The 16,117-nt window shown below is 45.8% G+C and overlaps 1 protein-coding gene across 1 annotated transcript in view; it reads left to right on the forward strand.

Moving 5' to 3' along the window:
- The first annotated feature begins 268 nt into the window (after positions 1 to 268).
- The window catches only part of prps1b (phosphoribosyl pyrophosphate synthetase 1B), a 63,677-nt gene continuing 47,828 nt past the window's right edge, over positions 269 to 16,117 (forward strand). The window contains exon 1 of the mRNA XM_070882582.1: positions 269 to 562. Within this exon, the coding sequence (XP_070738683.1) occupies positions 441 to 562 (122 nt within the window). The 5' untranslated portion in view covers positions 269 to 440. The remainder of the gene's footprint in view (positions 563 to 16,117) is intronic.

Raw genomic sequence — 16,117 nt, forward strand, 5'->3', positions numbered from 1 at the left:
CCTGCACCTATTTTCTACGTTTCTATGTTCAAGTGCATCATCCTGGAAGCAACTTGGAAGCACTCGTCGCCTTCCACCACCTCAAGAAGCGTAATCAGCAATTGGCCCTCATCGCCCAGCTCCCAATGGACTGACCAGTGACAAGTCCCGGTCGCGTGTGAAGCTCGGGACGGCGCCATCAATTGCACAGCCCGAACTGACCAATCGGGAACGCGGCGAGCTGTGATTGACAGGCACGGGGACCAATCAGCAGCCCACCGACGGCGGCAGTGTCGCCATGATGAATGAATCACGCGCGCTGCGTACCCTCGCTCCAAAGCTGGTGGCGTAGGGTCGGGTTTCTGTTTTAAAACCCCATCAATTTGTACATTACAATCTTTAAAAGGAACACGCCGTTTTTAATTTATTGTAAGTTATTTTAATAGCAACAAATTGGAAGTATGCCGAATATCAAAATTTTCAGCGGCAGCTCCCACCAGGATTTATCGCAGAAGATCGCCGATCGGCTGGGGCTCGAGCTCGGCAAAGTGGTCACGAAGAAATTTAGTAATCAGGAGACGTGGTGAGTGCCTGTGGGGGGTGGTGGGGGGGGGGGGGGAAATAGTCATTTTAATTGTGACTGATCCGTCCCCGTTAATTCTCGGCTGTTTCAATTCCGGCAGCTCGGGTGTTGCGGCCTTGCGGTGGAGGCGCGGGCGGGCGGGCGGTCGCGTAGCACGTCGGGATTTGTAGTTCTTCCCGCCGCGTCACTTGCCGCTGTCGGGCCGGGCGATTCGTCTTCCACAAACTACAATTCCCAGCAGGCCGCGTCCTGGCGGCAAGGAGCACGCTGCCACCGTCTTCAGCGGTTGAGAGAAATAACTGGAAAGCATGAAGGAGTGAAGGGAGGGTGGGGGGTGTCTGCTTTAATAATTTTACTCTTAGAATTCTTGCCCGAGGTGATCGTACTCTTCACTTCCCAGTGACACTTTGTGGCAAATGTAATCTTTCTCAGTTTTAATGCAGACGTCACCATCAGTAGATTTGTAATCTCAACAACAACAACAACAACTTGTATTTATATTGCGCCTTTAAACGTAGTAAAACGTCCCAAGGTGCTGCACAGGAGTGTTCTAAAACAAAAATAAATGCAGTCGACACTGAGCCACATAAGAAATTATGGCAGATGACCAAAGCTTGGTCAAAGAGGTGGGTTTTTAAGGACTGTCTTAAAGGAGAATAGAGAGGCGGATAAGTTTTTAGGGAGGGAGCTCCAGAGCTTGGGACCCAGAAGGCATAGTTGCCAATGGTTGAGCAGTTATAATCAGGGATGCTCAAAAGGGCAGAGTTTGAGGAGCGCAAGTATCTCGGGGTTGTGAGTCTGAAGGAGCTTATAGAGCTAGGGCCTTGGAGCAATTTGTAAACCAGGATGGACATTTTGAAATCGAGGTGTTGCTTAAACGTGAGCTAATGTAGGTCAGCAAGCACTGGGGTGATGGGTGAATGGGACTTGGTGCGAGTTAGGACAAGGACTGCCGAGTTTTGGATTCCCTTAATTTTACGTTGGGTAGAATGTGGGAAGCATTGAGAGAGTCAAGTCTAGAGGTAACAAAAGCATGGATGAGGGTTTCAGCAGCAGATAAGGGAATAAGGGGTTATGGGCAGCAGGCAGGGAAGTGGACCTGAGTCCATGATTGGATCAGCCATGATCGTATTAAATGGCGGAGCAGGCTCGAGTGGCCGTATGGCCTACTCCTGCTATTTTTTTATGTTCTTATGAACTGAGGCAGGGGCGGAGACGGGCAATGTGGGAGACGGAGGTGGAAATGGGTGGTTTTACTTATGCTGCGGATATGTTGCCGGTAGCTAATTTCAGGGTCAAGTATGACAGCTAGGTTGCAAACAGTCTGGTTTAGCCTCAGACAATTGCTCGGGAGAGGGATGGAGTAGGTGGCTAGGGAACACAATTTGTGGCTTCGGTCAAGACCATGGCTTCGGTCTTCCAATATTTAATTGGAGAACCTTTCCGCTCATCCAATTGTTGGACAAGCAGTCTGACAATTTAGAGACCATGAAGGGGTCGAGAGAAGTGGTGGTGAGGTAGAGCTGGGTGTCATTAGCATACATGTGGAAACTGACGTCGTGTTTTCAGATGGTATCACCAAGGTGCAGCATATAGATGAGAAATAGAAGGGGGCAAAGGATAGATCCTTGGGGGAACACCAGAGGTAATGATGCTGGAGTGGGAAGAGAAGCCATTGCAGGTGATTTTCTGGCTATGATTAGATAAGAATGGAACCAGGCGAGTGGAGTCCCACCCAGCTGGACGATGGTGGAGAGGTGTTGGATGAGGATGGAGTGGTCAACCGTGTCAAAGGCTGCAGACATGTCGAGAAGGGAATTTAACTGTTGCAAGTGGGTGTAACCTTAGTAATGCTGGGTATTGAGTTATTCAGTGGTTGCGCCCAGAAAGTTTGTAGCATAATGCTTGACGCCTGTATCCTGAATTCAATTTGTGTGGAATAATTCAAATAATATAATTGAGAGTGGCATTGTCAATCTTGCCTCAATGACTGCACTCTCGCCTCTTGAGTCAGAAGGTTGTGGTTTCAAGCCCCATTCTAGAGATTTTAGTGCAAAATCTCGGCTGACACTTCACAGAGAGAGAGTGCTGCACTGTCGGATGTTACAACATTAAAGTGAGGCCCCATCTGCCATATTCATAGAATCATAGAAATTTACAGCATGGAAGGATGCCCTGCCCGTCAAAGAGCTACCCACTTTCCAGCTCTTGGTCCGTAGCCTTGTAGGTTACACAACTTCAGGTGCACATCCAAGTACTTTTAAAATGTGGTGAGAGTTTCTGCCTCTACCACCCTTTCAGGCAGTGAGTTCCAGACCCCCACCACCCTCTGCGTAAATACATTTCCCCTTTAAAATCCCCTCTAAACCTCCTACCAATTAATTTAAATCTATGGCCCCTGGTTGTTGACCTCTCTGTTAAGGGCAATAGGTCCTTTCTATCCACCCTATCTAGGCCCCTCATAATTTTATATACTGCAGTAAGGTCTCCCCTCAGCCTCCTCTGTTCCAAAGAAAACAACCCCAGCCTTATCCTATCTCTCCTCATAGCTAAAATTCTCCAGTCCAGGCAAAATCCTCTGTACCCTCTCAAATGCAATCACATCTTTCCTGTAATGTGGTGACTAAAACTGTACGCAGTATTCAAGCTGTGGCCTAACGAGTGTTTTATACAGTTTAAGCATAATCTCCCTGCTCTTGTATTCTATGCCTTGGCTAATAAAGGCAAGTATTCCGTATGCCTTCTTAATCACCTTATCTATCTGTCCTGCTACCTGCTTCCAAAGTCCCTCTGTTCGTCTGTACTTCTCAGTGTCCTACCATTCATTGTGTATTTCCTTGCCTTGTTAGCCCTCCCCAAATGCATGATTTCACACTTCTCAGGATTGAATTCCACTGCCCACCTGACCAGTTCATTGATATCTTCCTGCAGTCTACAGCTTTCTTCTTCATTATCAACCACATGGCCAATTCTTGTATCATCTGCAAACTTCTTAATCATACCCCCCTACACTCAAGTCTAACTCATTGATTAGCAAGGGACTGAGTACTGAGCCCTGCGGATCACCACTGGAAGCATCCTTCCAATGACAAAAACACCCATCAACCATTACCATTTGCTTCCTGCCTCTGAGCCAATTTTGGATCCGACTTGCCACTTTGCCCTGGATCCCATGGGCTTTTACTTTTGTGACCAGTCTGCCAAGTGGGACCTTATCCAAAGCCTTGCTAAAATCCATATATACTACATTAAACGCACTACCCTCATCGGCCCTCCTTGTTACCTATTCAAAAAATTCGACCTTCTCTTAACAAATCCATGCTAACTGTCCTTGATTTCTAAAATGAAGATTTATCCTGTCCCTCAGAATTTTTTCCAATAATTTTTCCACCACCAAGGTTAAGCTGACTAGCCTGTAATTACTCAGTCTATCCCTTTCTCCCTTTTTTAAACAACGGTACAACGTTGTTCTGGTGAACCTAAAAGATACCATAGCACTATTGGAAGGCGACCAGGGCCTGTTGAAGTAATTGGCTCGGTTCTAGTGTGTTGGTCAACATTTATCCCCAACCAACACCCTGAAAACCCCGAAAAAGATTACCTAGTCGTTTATCTCTGATGTTTGTGAGACCTTGCTGTGTGCATATTGGCTGCAACATTTGCTTGCATTACAACAGTGACTATTAAAAAGTGCCTTGTGATCTCGGATATCCTGAGAAACTGGTAGGTACTATATAAATGCACGTTATCCTTGATGAGTATCCTATTATACAAACTAAGGTTGTATTACACAAAACTAGGGTTATATTCCCTGGAATTTAGAAGGTTGGTGATTTGATCTAAGTTTTCAAGATAATTAAGTGGAACTGATAGAGAAAAGGTTGGGGCGTCTAGGATTAGAGGACATAGCCTAAATAATATAGCCAGATATTTCAGGAGTGAAGTTAGGAAAACTTCTGTATGCAAAGGGTGGGAGAAGTTTGGCACTCTCTTCTGCAAATGACAGTTGATAGTAGGTCAATTGTTAATTTTAAATCTTGAGATTGATAGATTTTTGTTAACCAAAGGTATTAAAGGATATCATCATATGCAGTCCCTCGAAATCGAGGAAGACTTGCTTCCACTCTAAAAATGAGTTCTTGGGTGACTGAACAGTCCAATATGAGAATTACAGTCTCTGTCACAGGTGGGACAGACAGTCGTTGAAGGAACGGGTGGGTGGGACTAGTTTGCCGCACGCTCCTTCTACTGCCTAGGCTCGGTTTCTGCATGCTCTCGGCGATGAGACTATTAAAGGCATTAAAGGATATGGGGCAAAGGCAGCTATATGGAGTTAGGTCACAGATCAACCATCATCATCGGCAGTCCCTTGAACCGAGCATGACTTGCTTCCGCGTCTCAAAATTAACAGATGTTTCAATGATGGACCTAAAATTCCAGTCCGAACTAAATCTTGAAGGGTAGAAGATGCCTGTGCTTGGATTTTTTTTAACGTGTGGTGACCGTTGCACACCAGCCACCACACAGGCTTGACAGAGCTAGATCTTGGTCCAGTAGCAAGGATTAACCAAGACGACTGGAGACGGACATAGTGCGCACACATATCACAGTGTGGGCTGGCCCTTGCTGCCCCTGGGCCCTCGCCTCTTCTGGGCCCCGATCACGTCCCTCTACAGTTTCTCGCCGCTCCTAATGTACCTGCCCACGCTCCAATTACCGACCTGGACCTTGGTGACGTCCCTTTTCACTGCCGTTGCTCTCCTGCTCCAGCACGTGCTGCTCCCTGGAGTGGTATGCCGCCACGCTGCTCCTTCCGTTCCACGGCCTGCTCCGATGGTGCTCGCAGGCCAGGGGCCACACTGACTGCTGGATTAGGCTGCCACGCTGCTCCTTCCGTTCCACGGCCTGCTCCGATGGTGCTCGCAAGCCAGGGGCCACACTGACTGCTGGACTAGGCCGTCACGCTGCTTCTTCCACTCCCCGGCCTGCTCCGATGGTGCTCGCAGGCCGGGGTCGCACAGACTGCTGGGCTACGCTGCCACGCTGCTCCTTCCGCTCCCCAGCCTGACACAGATCAATCATGATCTCATTGAATGGCAGAACAGGCTCGAGGGGCTAAATGGCCCGATCCTGTTCCTATGTTCTTGTGCCAATTAACAATAATTGTGGAACCCAGAGGATTTTGGTCCATTTATAATTCTCTGCTGCTGTCAAATGGTTAAGTTTAATTAAATACTTAAACACAGTACAATATAACCTGAAGCTAGTCTTTGTTTAAAAAAAAAAATCCTCCACTGTTAGCACATCAATATTGCTTGTATACAGAGAGATGTCTAGGAGCACTCTTCAGGACGGTGGAGAAGAGAGTAATGAGCAGGAGCGAGAAAGGGAATTAGGGGGTGAAAGCATGGGCCTGGATTTTGCGGTTGGTGTGATGGCATACTCTGAGTGCATCACCATACCACCTTTGAAATGTACAGCAAGTTTAAGCGCATGTGCTAAATCCCGAACTTATGATCTGTCACGTTCCAACTTGACAAATGATCTGCACCGACATGGAAATCCTAATAACTGGCACAGAGGTAGGCTAACTGCCCAACAATTACATCTGAAAATTTTACAGCTGGTGCAAACAGGTGCAGCAGCCTGTTTGGACAGCATACGAGGATAATCTTTTGGAAATCCAAGCATCTATTTAATTTTAAAAGCTTAAACTACAAGCCAATCTTTCAAACTTACTGTAAGCCCCATCAGAATAGAAAACTCTTCTAAAAAAAATGTTCAATAATGTAAAAAAAATCACATTCCACTGTAGCCTGGCGTACATCCTCATCCTCTTTGTATATTTGAATGTGAATAGAAAGTTGCCACATTTTATTTGAATGTTACAAGCGTCTACATAGAAGTAATTTCCCACAATAAAAAATTTGGTTGCCTTGTGAGACTAGGATGAATGAGAGATCTTCTGTTTCCTGATTGGAAAGCAGTGATGGGACCGGTCCAAGTCAGCATGGATTTATGAAAGGGAAATCATGCTTGACAGATTTTCCAGAATTTTTTGAGGATGTAACTAGTAAAGTGGACAAAGGAGAACCAGTGGATGTGGTGTATTTGGACTTTCAAAAGGCTTTTGACAAGGTCCCACACAAGAGATTGGTGTGCAAAATCAAAGCACATGCTATTGGGGGTAATGTGCTGACGTGGATAGAGAACTGGTTGGCACACAGGAAGCAGAGAGTCGGGATAAACGGATCCTTTTTAGACTGGCAGGCAGCGACTAGTGGGTTGCCGCAGGGCTCAGTGCTGGGACCCCAGCTATTTACAATATACATTAATGACATGGATGAGAGAATTGAGTGTAATATCTCCCAGATGACACTAAACTGGGTGGCAGTGTGAGCTGTGAGGAGGATGCTAAAAGGCTGCAGGGTGACTTGGACAGGTTAGGTGAGTGGGCAAACGCGTGGCAGATGCAGTATAATGTGGATAAATGTGAGGTTATCCACTTTGGCAAAAACACAAAGGCAAAATATTATCTGAATGGTGGCAGATTAGGGAAAGGAGATGTGCAACGAGACCTGGGTGTCATGGTACATCAGTCATTGAAAGTTGGCATGCAGGTACAGAAGGCGGTGAATAAAGCAAATGGTATGTTGGCCTTCATAGCTAGGGCATTTGAGTATAGGAGCAGGGAGGTCTTACTGCAGTTGTACAGGGCCTTGGTGAGGCCTCACCTGGAATATTGTGTTCAGTTTTGGTCTCCTAATATTGTGTTCAGTTTTGGTCTCCTAATCTGAGAAGGATGTTCTTGCTATTGAGGGAGTGCAGCGAAGGTTCACCAGACTGATTCCCGGGATGGCAGGACTGACATATGAGGAGAGACTGGATCGACTGGGCCTATATTCACTGGAGTTTAGAAGGATGAGAGGGGATCTCATAGACACATATAAAATTCTGACGGGACTGGACAGGTTAGATGCAGGAAGAATGTTCCCGATGTTGGGGAAGTCCAGAACCAAGGGACATAGTCTAAGGATAAGGGGTAAGCCATTTAGGATGGAGATGAGGAGAAACTTCTTCACTGAAAGTTGTAACTTGTGGAATTCCCTACCACAGAGTTGTTGATGCTAGTTCATTGGATATATTCAAGAGGGAGTTAGATGTGGCCCTTACGGCTAAAGGGATCAAGGGGTATGGAGAGAAAGCAGGAATGGGGTACTGAAGTGCATGACCAGCCATGATCATATTGAATGGTGATGCAGGCTCGAAGGGACGAATGGCCTACTCCTGCACCTATTTTATATGTTTTTATGTTCTAAAGTGCTTCGTTAACAGTGACAACACTTCAAAATTATTCTATTATGTGGAAAATGTGATGGCCAATTCACACAGCAACGTCCGACAAACAGCAGTGGTTTAAATGAGCAGAAAGGGGGGTAGTGCTGTGTGGCGGGGTCAGGCTGGTGGAAGACTTTTGTCTTATGGATGTTTAGTGTAAGGTCCTTGCTTTCGTAAGCCTCAGTGAAGATGTTGACTATGACTTGGAGTTCAGTCTCTGCGCAGACGCATGCGTCGTCCGCGTACTGTAGTTCGACGACAGAGGTTGGAACGGTCTTGGATCTGGCCTGGAGACGGCGGAGGTTGAACAGATTCCCACTGGTTCTGTAATTTAGTTCCACTCCAGTGGGGAGCTTGTTGAGTGTGAGGTGGAGCATTGTTGCGAGGAAGATAAGCGGGTTGGCGCAATGACTCAGCCCTGCTTGACCCCGGTCCGGACATGGATTGGGTCTGTAATGGATCCGTTGGTCATGATGACGGCTTGCATGTCACACAGCATTAACCCCCCCCCCGTCATCAAGATCCACGGCGTGGCCCTGGACAACGTGGACCACTTTCCATACCTCGGGAGCCTATTATCAACAAGGGCAGACATCGATGACGAGATTCAACACTGCCTCCAGTGCGCCAGCGCAGCCTTCGGCCGCCTGAGGAAAAGAATGTTCGAAGATCAGGCCCTCAAATCTGCCACCAAGCTCATGGTCTACAGAGCTATAGGGATATCCGCCCTCCTGTATGGCTCACAGACATGGTCCATATACAGTAGACACCTCAAATCGCTGGAGAAATACCACCAACGATGTCTCCGCAAGATCCTGCAAATCACCTGGGAGGACAGACGCGCCAATGTTAGCGTCCTCGACCAGGCCAGCATCGAAGCACTGACCACACTCGATCAGCTTCGCTGGGCGGGCCACATTGTTCGCATGCCTGACACAAGACTCCCAAAGCAAGCGCTCTACTCGGAACTCCTACACAGCAAGCGAGCCCCAGGTGGGCAGAGGAAATATTTTAAGGACACCCTCAAAGTCTCCTTGATAAAATGCAACATCCCCACTAACACCTGGGAGTTCCTGGCCAAAGACCGCCCTAAGTGGAGGAAGAGCATCCGGGAGGGCGCTGAACACCTCGAGTCTCGTTGCCGAGAGCATGCCGAAATCAAGCGCAGGCAGCGGAAGGAGCGTGCGGCAAACCAGACTCCCCACCCACCCCTTCCTTCAACCACTGTCTGCCCCACCTGTGCCAGTGACTGTAATTCCTGTATTGGATTGTAGTCACCTAAGAACTCATTTTTAGAGTGAAAGCAAGTCTTCCTCGATTTCGAGGGACTGCCTATGATGATGATGATGAAATGAGCAGATAATTTTTTTTTACTGATGATTGAGGGATAAATGTTGGCTGGGAGAACTCTTCGAATAGTGTCATCGTATATTTTAACATCTCATCCAAAAGACCGCACGTTAACAGTAAAGCACTGCGTGAGTGAGAGCTGTTCTAGGTGTTGATGTTTACCATATGTAAATATTTTGCTGTCGTGGTTGATTAATGGGCCAGTTGAATCACTGAATTGGGGGGTGGGGAGAGTAGTTTTTTTTTCTCTAGCTGAAATTTCTAATGTACAAATAAAAGGGGATTATTTAAATCTAATTCACCCAGCGGGAAAGGGTTAGCCGCCTGCTTTACAACCTGCCCAAGAATACTTTCTATTGAAGTCAATGGGATGTAAAACAGGCAGCCAATCCTTTCCCATCAGGCAAATGTGTTAAAATCACCCCCATAGTCTTAAACAAAACAAGTTGAAAATATATTTCACAATAATTTCACATGGTCAAATTTTTGCATTGAATGATATGAGACATTTAATACTGTCATTTAAAGTATGAACCTGAAGAATTCAGCCTCTCACAAAAGCCTGTGTTTGGGAATTGATAATTTTGACTGTTCGCTGAATGCAAAATTTGTAGTTTGAGTTTGCAGTGTGCACAATTTCCAGGATCCATCAATAGCATTTAGTTAGCCAAGTGATACAATGTTCCTACTGCAACTAAATCTGTTCATTTATCAACGGCTTTGTTTACATAAAGTTTAAAAAAATAATGGTGTGCGTGTGTACATACGTGAGTGAGGGGGAAGCAGGTTTTACTGATACGCAAGTACCTTTTACTGATTTACACATACCTTTTTTGTTGGTGTTCAAATTATATAAACACTCTGAAATTCAGAAAGCAAATTGGGGTGGGGGGTGCTTAGGAGCAGTACTATTCAGAGGATGAAAAACTTGTTCATTGGGACATTTTTTAAGATAGGGTCACAGAAAAATTATCCTTTCCATTTCTCACCCGCCCCCCCCCCCCCCCCAAAAAAAAAAGAACTGTATGCAAGTTTGCAGTGGAAATGCTCAGAGTTTCAAAAAATATATTTTAAATAATGAGTGCAATTTCCTCCATATTAATGCTAATTATTTTGATTAGAAATTCAGAAGCCACATGTCTTTAAAATGGAGCAATGGTTCTTCGTGTTGAATTAGTCTCTCCTTTTTAAATGAATGTTGGTGCACATGTGTGGATGATTTTTGCATGATTGATCAGGGAATGTTTGGATTTTACATTTCCAGTGTACTTGTAAGGAGAGAAGTTTTACTTAAGGAATTGCCAGATTTATCTGCCTATGTGATTTGTTTCAATAATTCATAATTCAGTGGACCTGGAGAATGTGTTGTGTAGTGGGGATAAAGTATGTGCGCGTTGGGGTAGAAACTAAATAAGCTATCGTGCAGTTAGACTTTGTTCCATAATAAAGTGGCTTTGGCCCAGATTGTCCCATTCTTTTTTTTGTAGTGATGACCAAACTGCAACAGGGAAATGCATCTATTTCTCTGACAAGCTGCTTCACATTCTCTCCCCTCACCCATTCTGCGCTTGGCTCACTTTCTCCTCAAATTTGTTATTTTCAAAGATTGAGATTGTCTGCACAGCCATCCCAGATTCCCTCACGACACTTGTCTACTCACCTGTCTTGTGCTCATCCTAACCAACTTTTAATTCCTCCCCAGCACCTTGCAGCATTTCTCCAATCTCCCTCTTCCATCCAAACTCATCTGAGGCTCTTTTAAGAACATAAGAAATAGGAGCAGGAGTGGGCCATTTGGCCCCTCGAGCCTGCTCTGCCATTTAATAAGATCATGGCTGATCATGGACTCGGCTCCACTTCCCTGCCTGCTCCCCATATAACCCTTTATTCCCTTATTGCTCAAAGATTTGTCCATCTCCACCTTAAATATATTCAATGACCCAGCCTCCACAGCTCTCTGGGGCAGAGAATTCCACAGATTTACAATGCTCAGAGAAGAAATTCCTCCTCATAGTTTTAAATGGGCTGCCCCTTATTCTGAGACTGCCCCCTAGCCTACCCTCTTGATCTATTCTCTACCCAACTCCTGACCACTGATGTAGTATCTGCTTCTTTTCTGTGTCCTTTTATGAAACACTCCACACACTTTGGTCCCCCTGAGGTCAACTTTTTTTAAAAAAAATGTAGATTCCACAGTAATACAACTCGTATACCTGTATTAAATAAGTAAAAAATGTGTGTTGTGTAAGAAATTTAGGCAATGGATTGCACTGCCTGAAAAGGTGGTGTAACTCTCGTGGGAGTTTGATATAAACTGGAAAAGATTGCAGGGCTATGAGGAAAGCCGGGGTGTGGACTAATCGGATAGCTCTTTCAAAGATCAGGCACAATGGGATCAAGTTTTGGGCCGTGCCTAGAACGGCGCAGCCCCGACCTGGTCGCCCGTTTTTCCGCACCTAAAAGTGCGACAGAAAAATACCTCTTAATTCTCCGGCTCCTTGCTGGTCCCTGGGAGCGCAGCGCGGGAGGCGGAGCCACAGAGTCTTGCCGATTCTGCAAGTGGATGGGGGCGGGGCCAAGTTAAATGAGGCAACATCGTGCTGGCAGCCATGCGCGTTGGAGTGCGCACGTGCAGTAGCCCAGAAATATTGGCACTCGGCCATTTTTAAAGGGACTTAAAGAAAAATGTTGATTTGTCTCATGGACCCCTGTAAAGGCTTGGGATTGAATGTTGGTGGGTTTTTTTTTGTGTCTGAAGGAGTGCTTTTAGCAGCACTGTTGAATAAATCACCTGGTGTTGACAATGCAGCACCCATTCTGCAAATTTAAGTTTCAATCTGGCTGCCTCTCCATGGCCGAATGACCTCAATTACCCTCGCAGCTCGAAGGCTGCTTGCTGTGTCTTCGGCTGCCGTCAGCCACTGCTGCCGCCCCTATCCCGTGGCCAAATGGCCTCAGCTTCCCTCGCAGCTCGGAGGCTGCTTGCTTGCTGTGTCTTCGGCTGCCATCGAGCCACTGACGCCGGCCCCTGTCTCCTACATGGAAGGAAGGCCTGCCTGAAGCACCGCAGCTCAAAGGCTGCTGTTGCTTCACACAGGTAGGAATATTCAATATTTTGTCTTTGCTTTGTTTATAATTTTTTTTGTCAAGATAGCTCTTTATTTATTTGTATAAGTAAGCCTGTTGAATGCTTGTAGAATTTAATTACTTCCCCCCCCCCTCCCCACCCCCCGTTCCCTACGCCTGATTTGTAAAGTGTAGGCAAGGTTTTTCTGAGCGTACAAAAATCTACACTTAGAATGGAGTAAGTTAGTTTGGAGTAAGTTTTCACTGCCGAAACTTTCAAAACAGGCATAAGTGGCTGGACACGCCCCCTTTTGGAAAATAAATCTGTTCCAAAATGAAACTGTTCTAACTGACTAGAACTGGAGCAAACTAAATGCCGAGAACTGCAATTTCTAAGATACTCCATTCTAAACCAGTTGCTCCAAAAGAATAGGAGCAACTCAGGCCAACTTGACCCCAATGGACTCTCTCTGTGCTGTATGATTCTGTAAAGTAACATGTAGTATAATTATGCAATATTACAGTTGTATAGTTGAAGTTCTTCATCTAACGAGCTATGTCCATAGACTAAATGGATTGATAATTAACGAATCTGGGAAGCACCAGAAGATATTCCACGTTGATTGCAGCTGCCTGCTTTCTCAGCGCACCTGCAAATGAAACCAAAGCAAAATACTGTAATTGCTGGATATTTGCAAAAAAAAAACCCCAGAAAATGCTGGGAGTATTTGGGTCAGGCAACATCTGTTGAAGAGAGAAACAGTTAACATTTCAGATTGTTGACATTTCGTCAGAACTAGCGAAGGTTATCTGGGTTTTAAGCAAGTACAGAGGTGGGGAAAGGGGGGGCGGTGGGGCGGGGGGGGCAGAGGTACAACAAAAGAGAAAGTCTGTGATTGAGTGACGAGGGATGATATGAGCAAACGGGAGTAGTAATGAGACAAGTAAACTTAAAAAAAAAAATAGGTGGGTCTAAAGGAGCTAAAATGGTGACAGAGAATTAAATCTCCGCCCTACTCTGACTTCTACCTCCTGCACTTCTAATGAAGATCTTGAGATCTCTGGCGAGAAGTTTGCCTTTTTTGATACACTCTTAAACCTCAGTTGCACCTAATCCTAATCCTAACTTTTAATGGAATATTTAACAGCGAATTACTGTAGAAATGCCCAAGTTTTCACTAATTTCACAGAGAGAGATCGATCCAGTCGTCATGGTTAATCCTTGCCATTGGAACAAGACAAGCACTGTCATGAACTCATTGAATGGCGGTGCAGGCTCAAAGGGCCGAATGGCCTACTCCTGCACCTATTTTCTATGTCAAGCCCGGCCACCACACACTTTTTAAAAAAAATCCACACACAGGCATTTTCCACCCTTCAATATGCAGTTCAGGACCTGGAATATTAGGTCCTTCATTGAAAGACCTGTGAACTCATCCTTTTTTGGCATGGAAGCAAGTCATCCTTGATTCGAGGGACTGTTGAAGAAGACAGCACAGCCGGTGTCGACAGTGAATGACCCAGACCGCAACTTTAGGATTTCCGCGTTTAGATGTGCACGCGCTAAATCCTGCAGTTGCGGTCAGTTTCAAAGGCACGTTTCCACTGCAAGTTCCGGGCCATTATGTTAAACAATTTCAGATCATAACCACTGCTCCCATTCTTTCAGATTGCAGGTGCTGGTAATGACTCTGCTGTTGCCATTTACAGCTCTTCTATTTTTTTAATTTTCTTTCTTTACTTGTCCTATTAACACTCCCTTTTGATCACACCATCATCCCTTTTGTCTTTTAGTCACTCCTGTCTATCACAGTCCTTCCTTTTTGTTCTTTTACTTCCATTCATCCCCACTTTCCCTGTCTATACTTGCTTAAAACTTGTTACATCTCTAACTTTTGCCAGTTCTGACGACCTGAAACGCTAACTCTGTTTCTCTCTCCACAAATACTGTCTGGCCTAAGTATTTGCATAATTTACTGCAAATTAAATCATTGTGCTGAGCAAGTTACAAACAAATTACCTCCAATGGTAACGTTAGAGGAAGCGTTACAAGGGCTCCCTCAAAGCCTTCCTGATCAAGTGCGACATCCCCACTGACACCTGGGAGTCCCTGGCCATAGACTGCCCTAAGTGGAGGAAGTGCATTCGTGAGGGCGCTGAGCTCCTCGAGTATCTTCGCCGAGAGCATGCAGAAATCAAGCGCAGGCAGAGAAAAGAACGTGCGGCAAACCAGGTTCCCTGCCCACCCTTTCCCTCAACGACTATCTGTCCCACCTGTGACAGAGACTGTGGTTCTCTTATTGGATTGTACAGCCACCTAAGAACTCATGCTAAGAGTGGAAGCAAGTATTCCTCGATTCCGAGGGACTGCCTATGATGATGAGTAGACTAATAAAGACCTTCAGTTTAATTGTATGAATGTTGCCTCCTTATCACCTGACTGCAGTACTCACAGGTGGACTTGTAAGATTGTTTTTGAATAAAGAGTAATTGACCTAAAACATTAACTCTGTGTCTCTCTCCACAGATGCTACCTGACCTGCTGAGTATTTCCAGCATTTTCTGTTTTTATTTCATATTTCCAGTATTTTGCTTTTGTAATTACATAACTAGAGTTGTTTGGTCAGCTCCAGTTCAAGAGTTTTGATCTGCATAGTTTTTTTTATAATCTCAGAATTCTAATGGCCTTTATCTTAAACATGCAAATAAAGTAAAGCAAATCTCTCTGGTGATTGCGTTTTCATTCTAAATCTGATTTACTAACCGCACTCAACTAGCTTTCCTGACATCAGTACATCGTGGCCACCCCGACCTGCGAGAGGACACCACCGCAGCTCAGGAGTATAAGAGCTGGAGCATGCCACTGCAGCTTCCAGCGCGAGCCGACACAAATGTACGACGGCTTTGAGGTGGGCGACTGGTACATCAGGATCCAGGTTGCCGTTTGGAGCGTGGACAGAAGCATCGACAGGGCCCTGGTACAGCGGAGGAGCGGGAAGGTCATGGCGGACTTGCGACGAGTGATCGGGGTGGAGGAGTGATGAGGGGATGCGGCGAATGAGGGTATGGGGCCCAGAAGTGCTGAGGGCCCAGGGGCAGCATAGGCCTGCACACACTGCGATGTGTGTGTGCACTAGGCCCATGCAGCAGAGCAGGTTTCCAGTCGTCCTGGTTAACCCTTGCCACTGGATAAAGACCTAGCTGGTGGCTCATCTGCAACGGTCACCACACGTTAAAAAAATTCACGCACGGGCATCTTCCACCCTTTCAACTGGAGTTCAGGACTGGAGCATCGGGTCCTTCATTGAAACATCTGTGAACTCATGTGGAAGCAAGTCATCCTAATTCCAGGAGACATAGCCTTAGGATAAGGGGTAGGCCATTTAGGACTGAGATGAGGAGAAACTTCTTCACTGAGTTGTTAACCTATGAAATTCCCTGCCGCAGAGTGTTGTTGATGCCATTTCATTGGGTATATTTGAGGGATATAGCCCTTATGGCTAAGGGAATCAAGGGGTATGGAGAAAAAGCAGGAAAGGGGTACTGAAGGAATGATCAGCCATGATCTTATTGAATGGCGGTGCAGGCTCGAAGGACCGAATGGCCTACTCCTGCACCTATTTTCTATGTTCAAGGGACCGCCTATGATGATGACTTGCCATCATCATAGGCAGTCCCTCGGAATCGAGGAAGACTTGCTTCCACTCCTGAAATGAGTTCTTTGGTGGCTGAACAGTCCATACGAGAGCCACAGACTCTCACAGGTGGAATAGATAGTTGTTGAGGGAAGGGGTGGATGGG

The sequence above is a fragment of the Pristiophorus japonicus genome, chromosome 6, assembly GCF_044704955.1.
Source record: "Pristiophorus japonicus isolate sPriJap1 chromosome 6, sPriJap1.hap1, whole genome shotgun sequence".
Taxonomy (NCBI): domain Eukaryota; kingdom Metazoa; phylum Chordata; class Chondrichthyes; family Pristiophoridae; genus Pristiophorus; species Pristiophorus japonicus.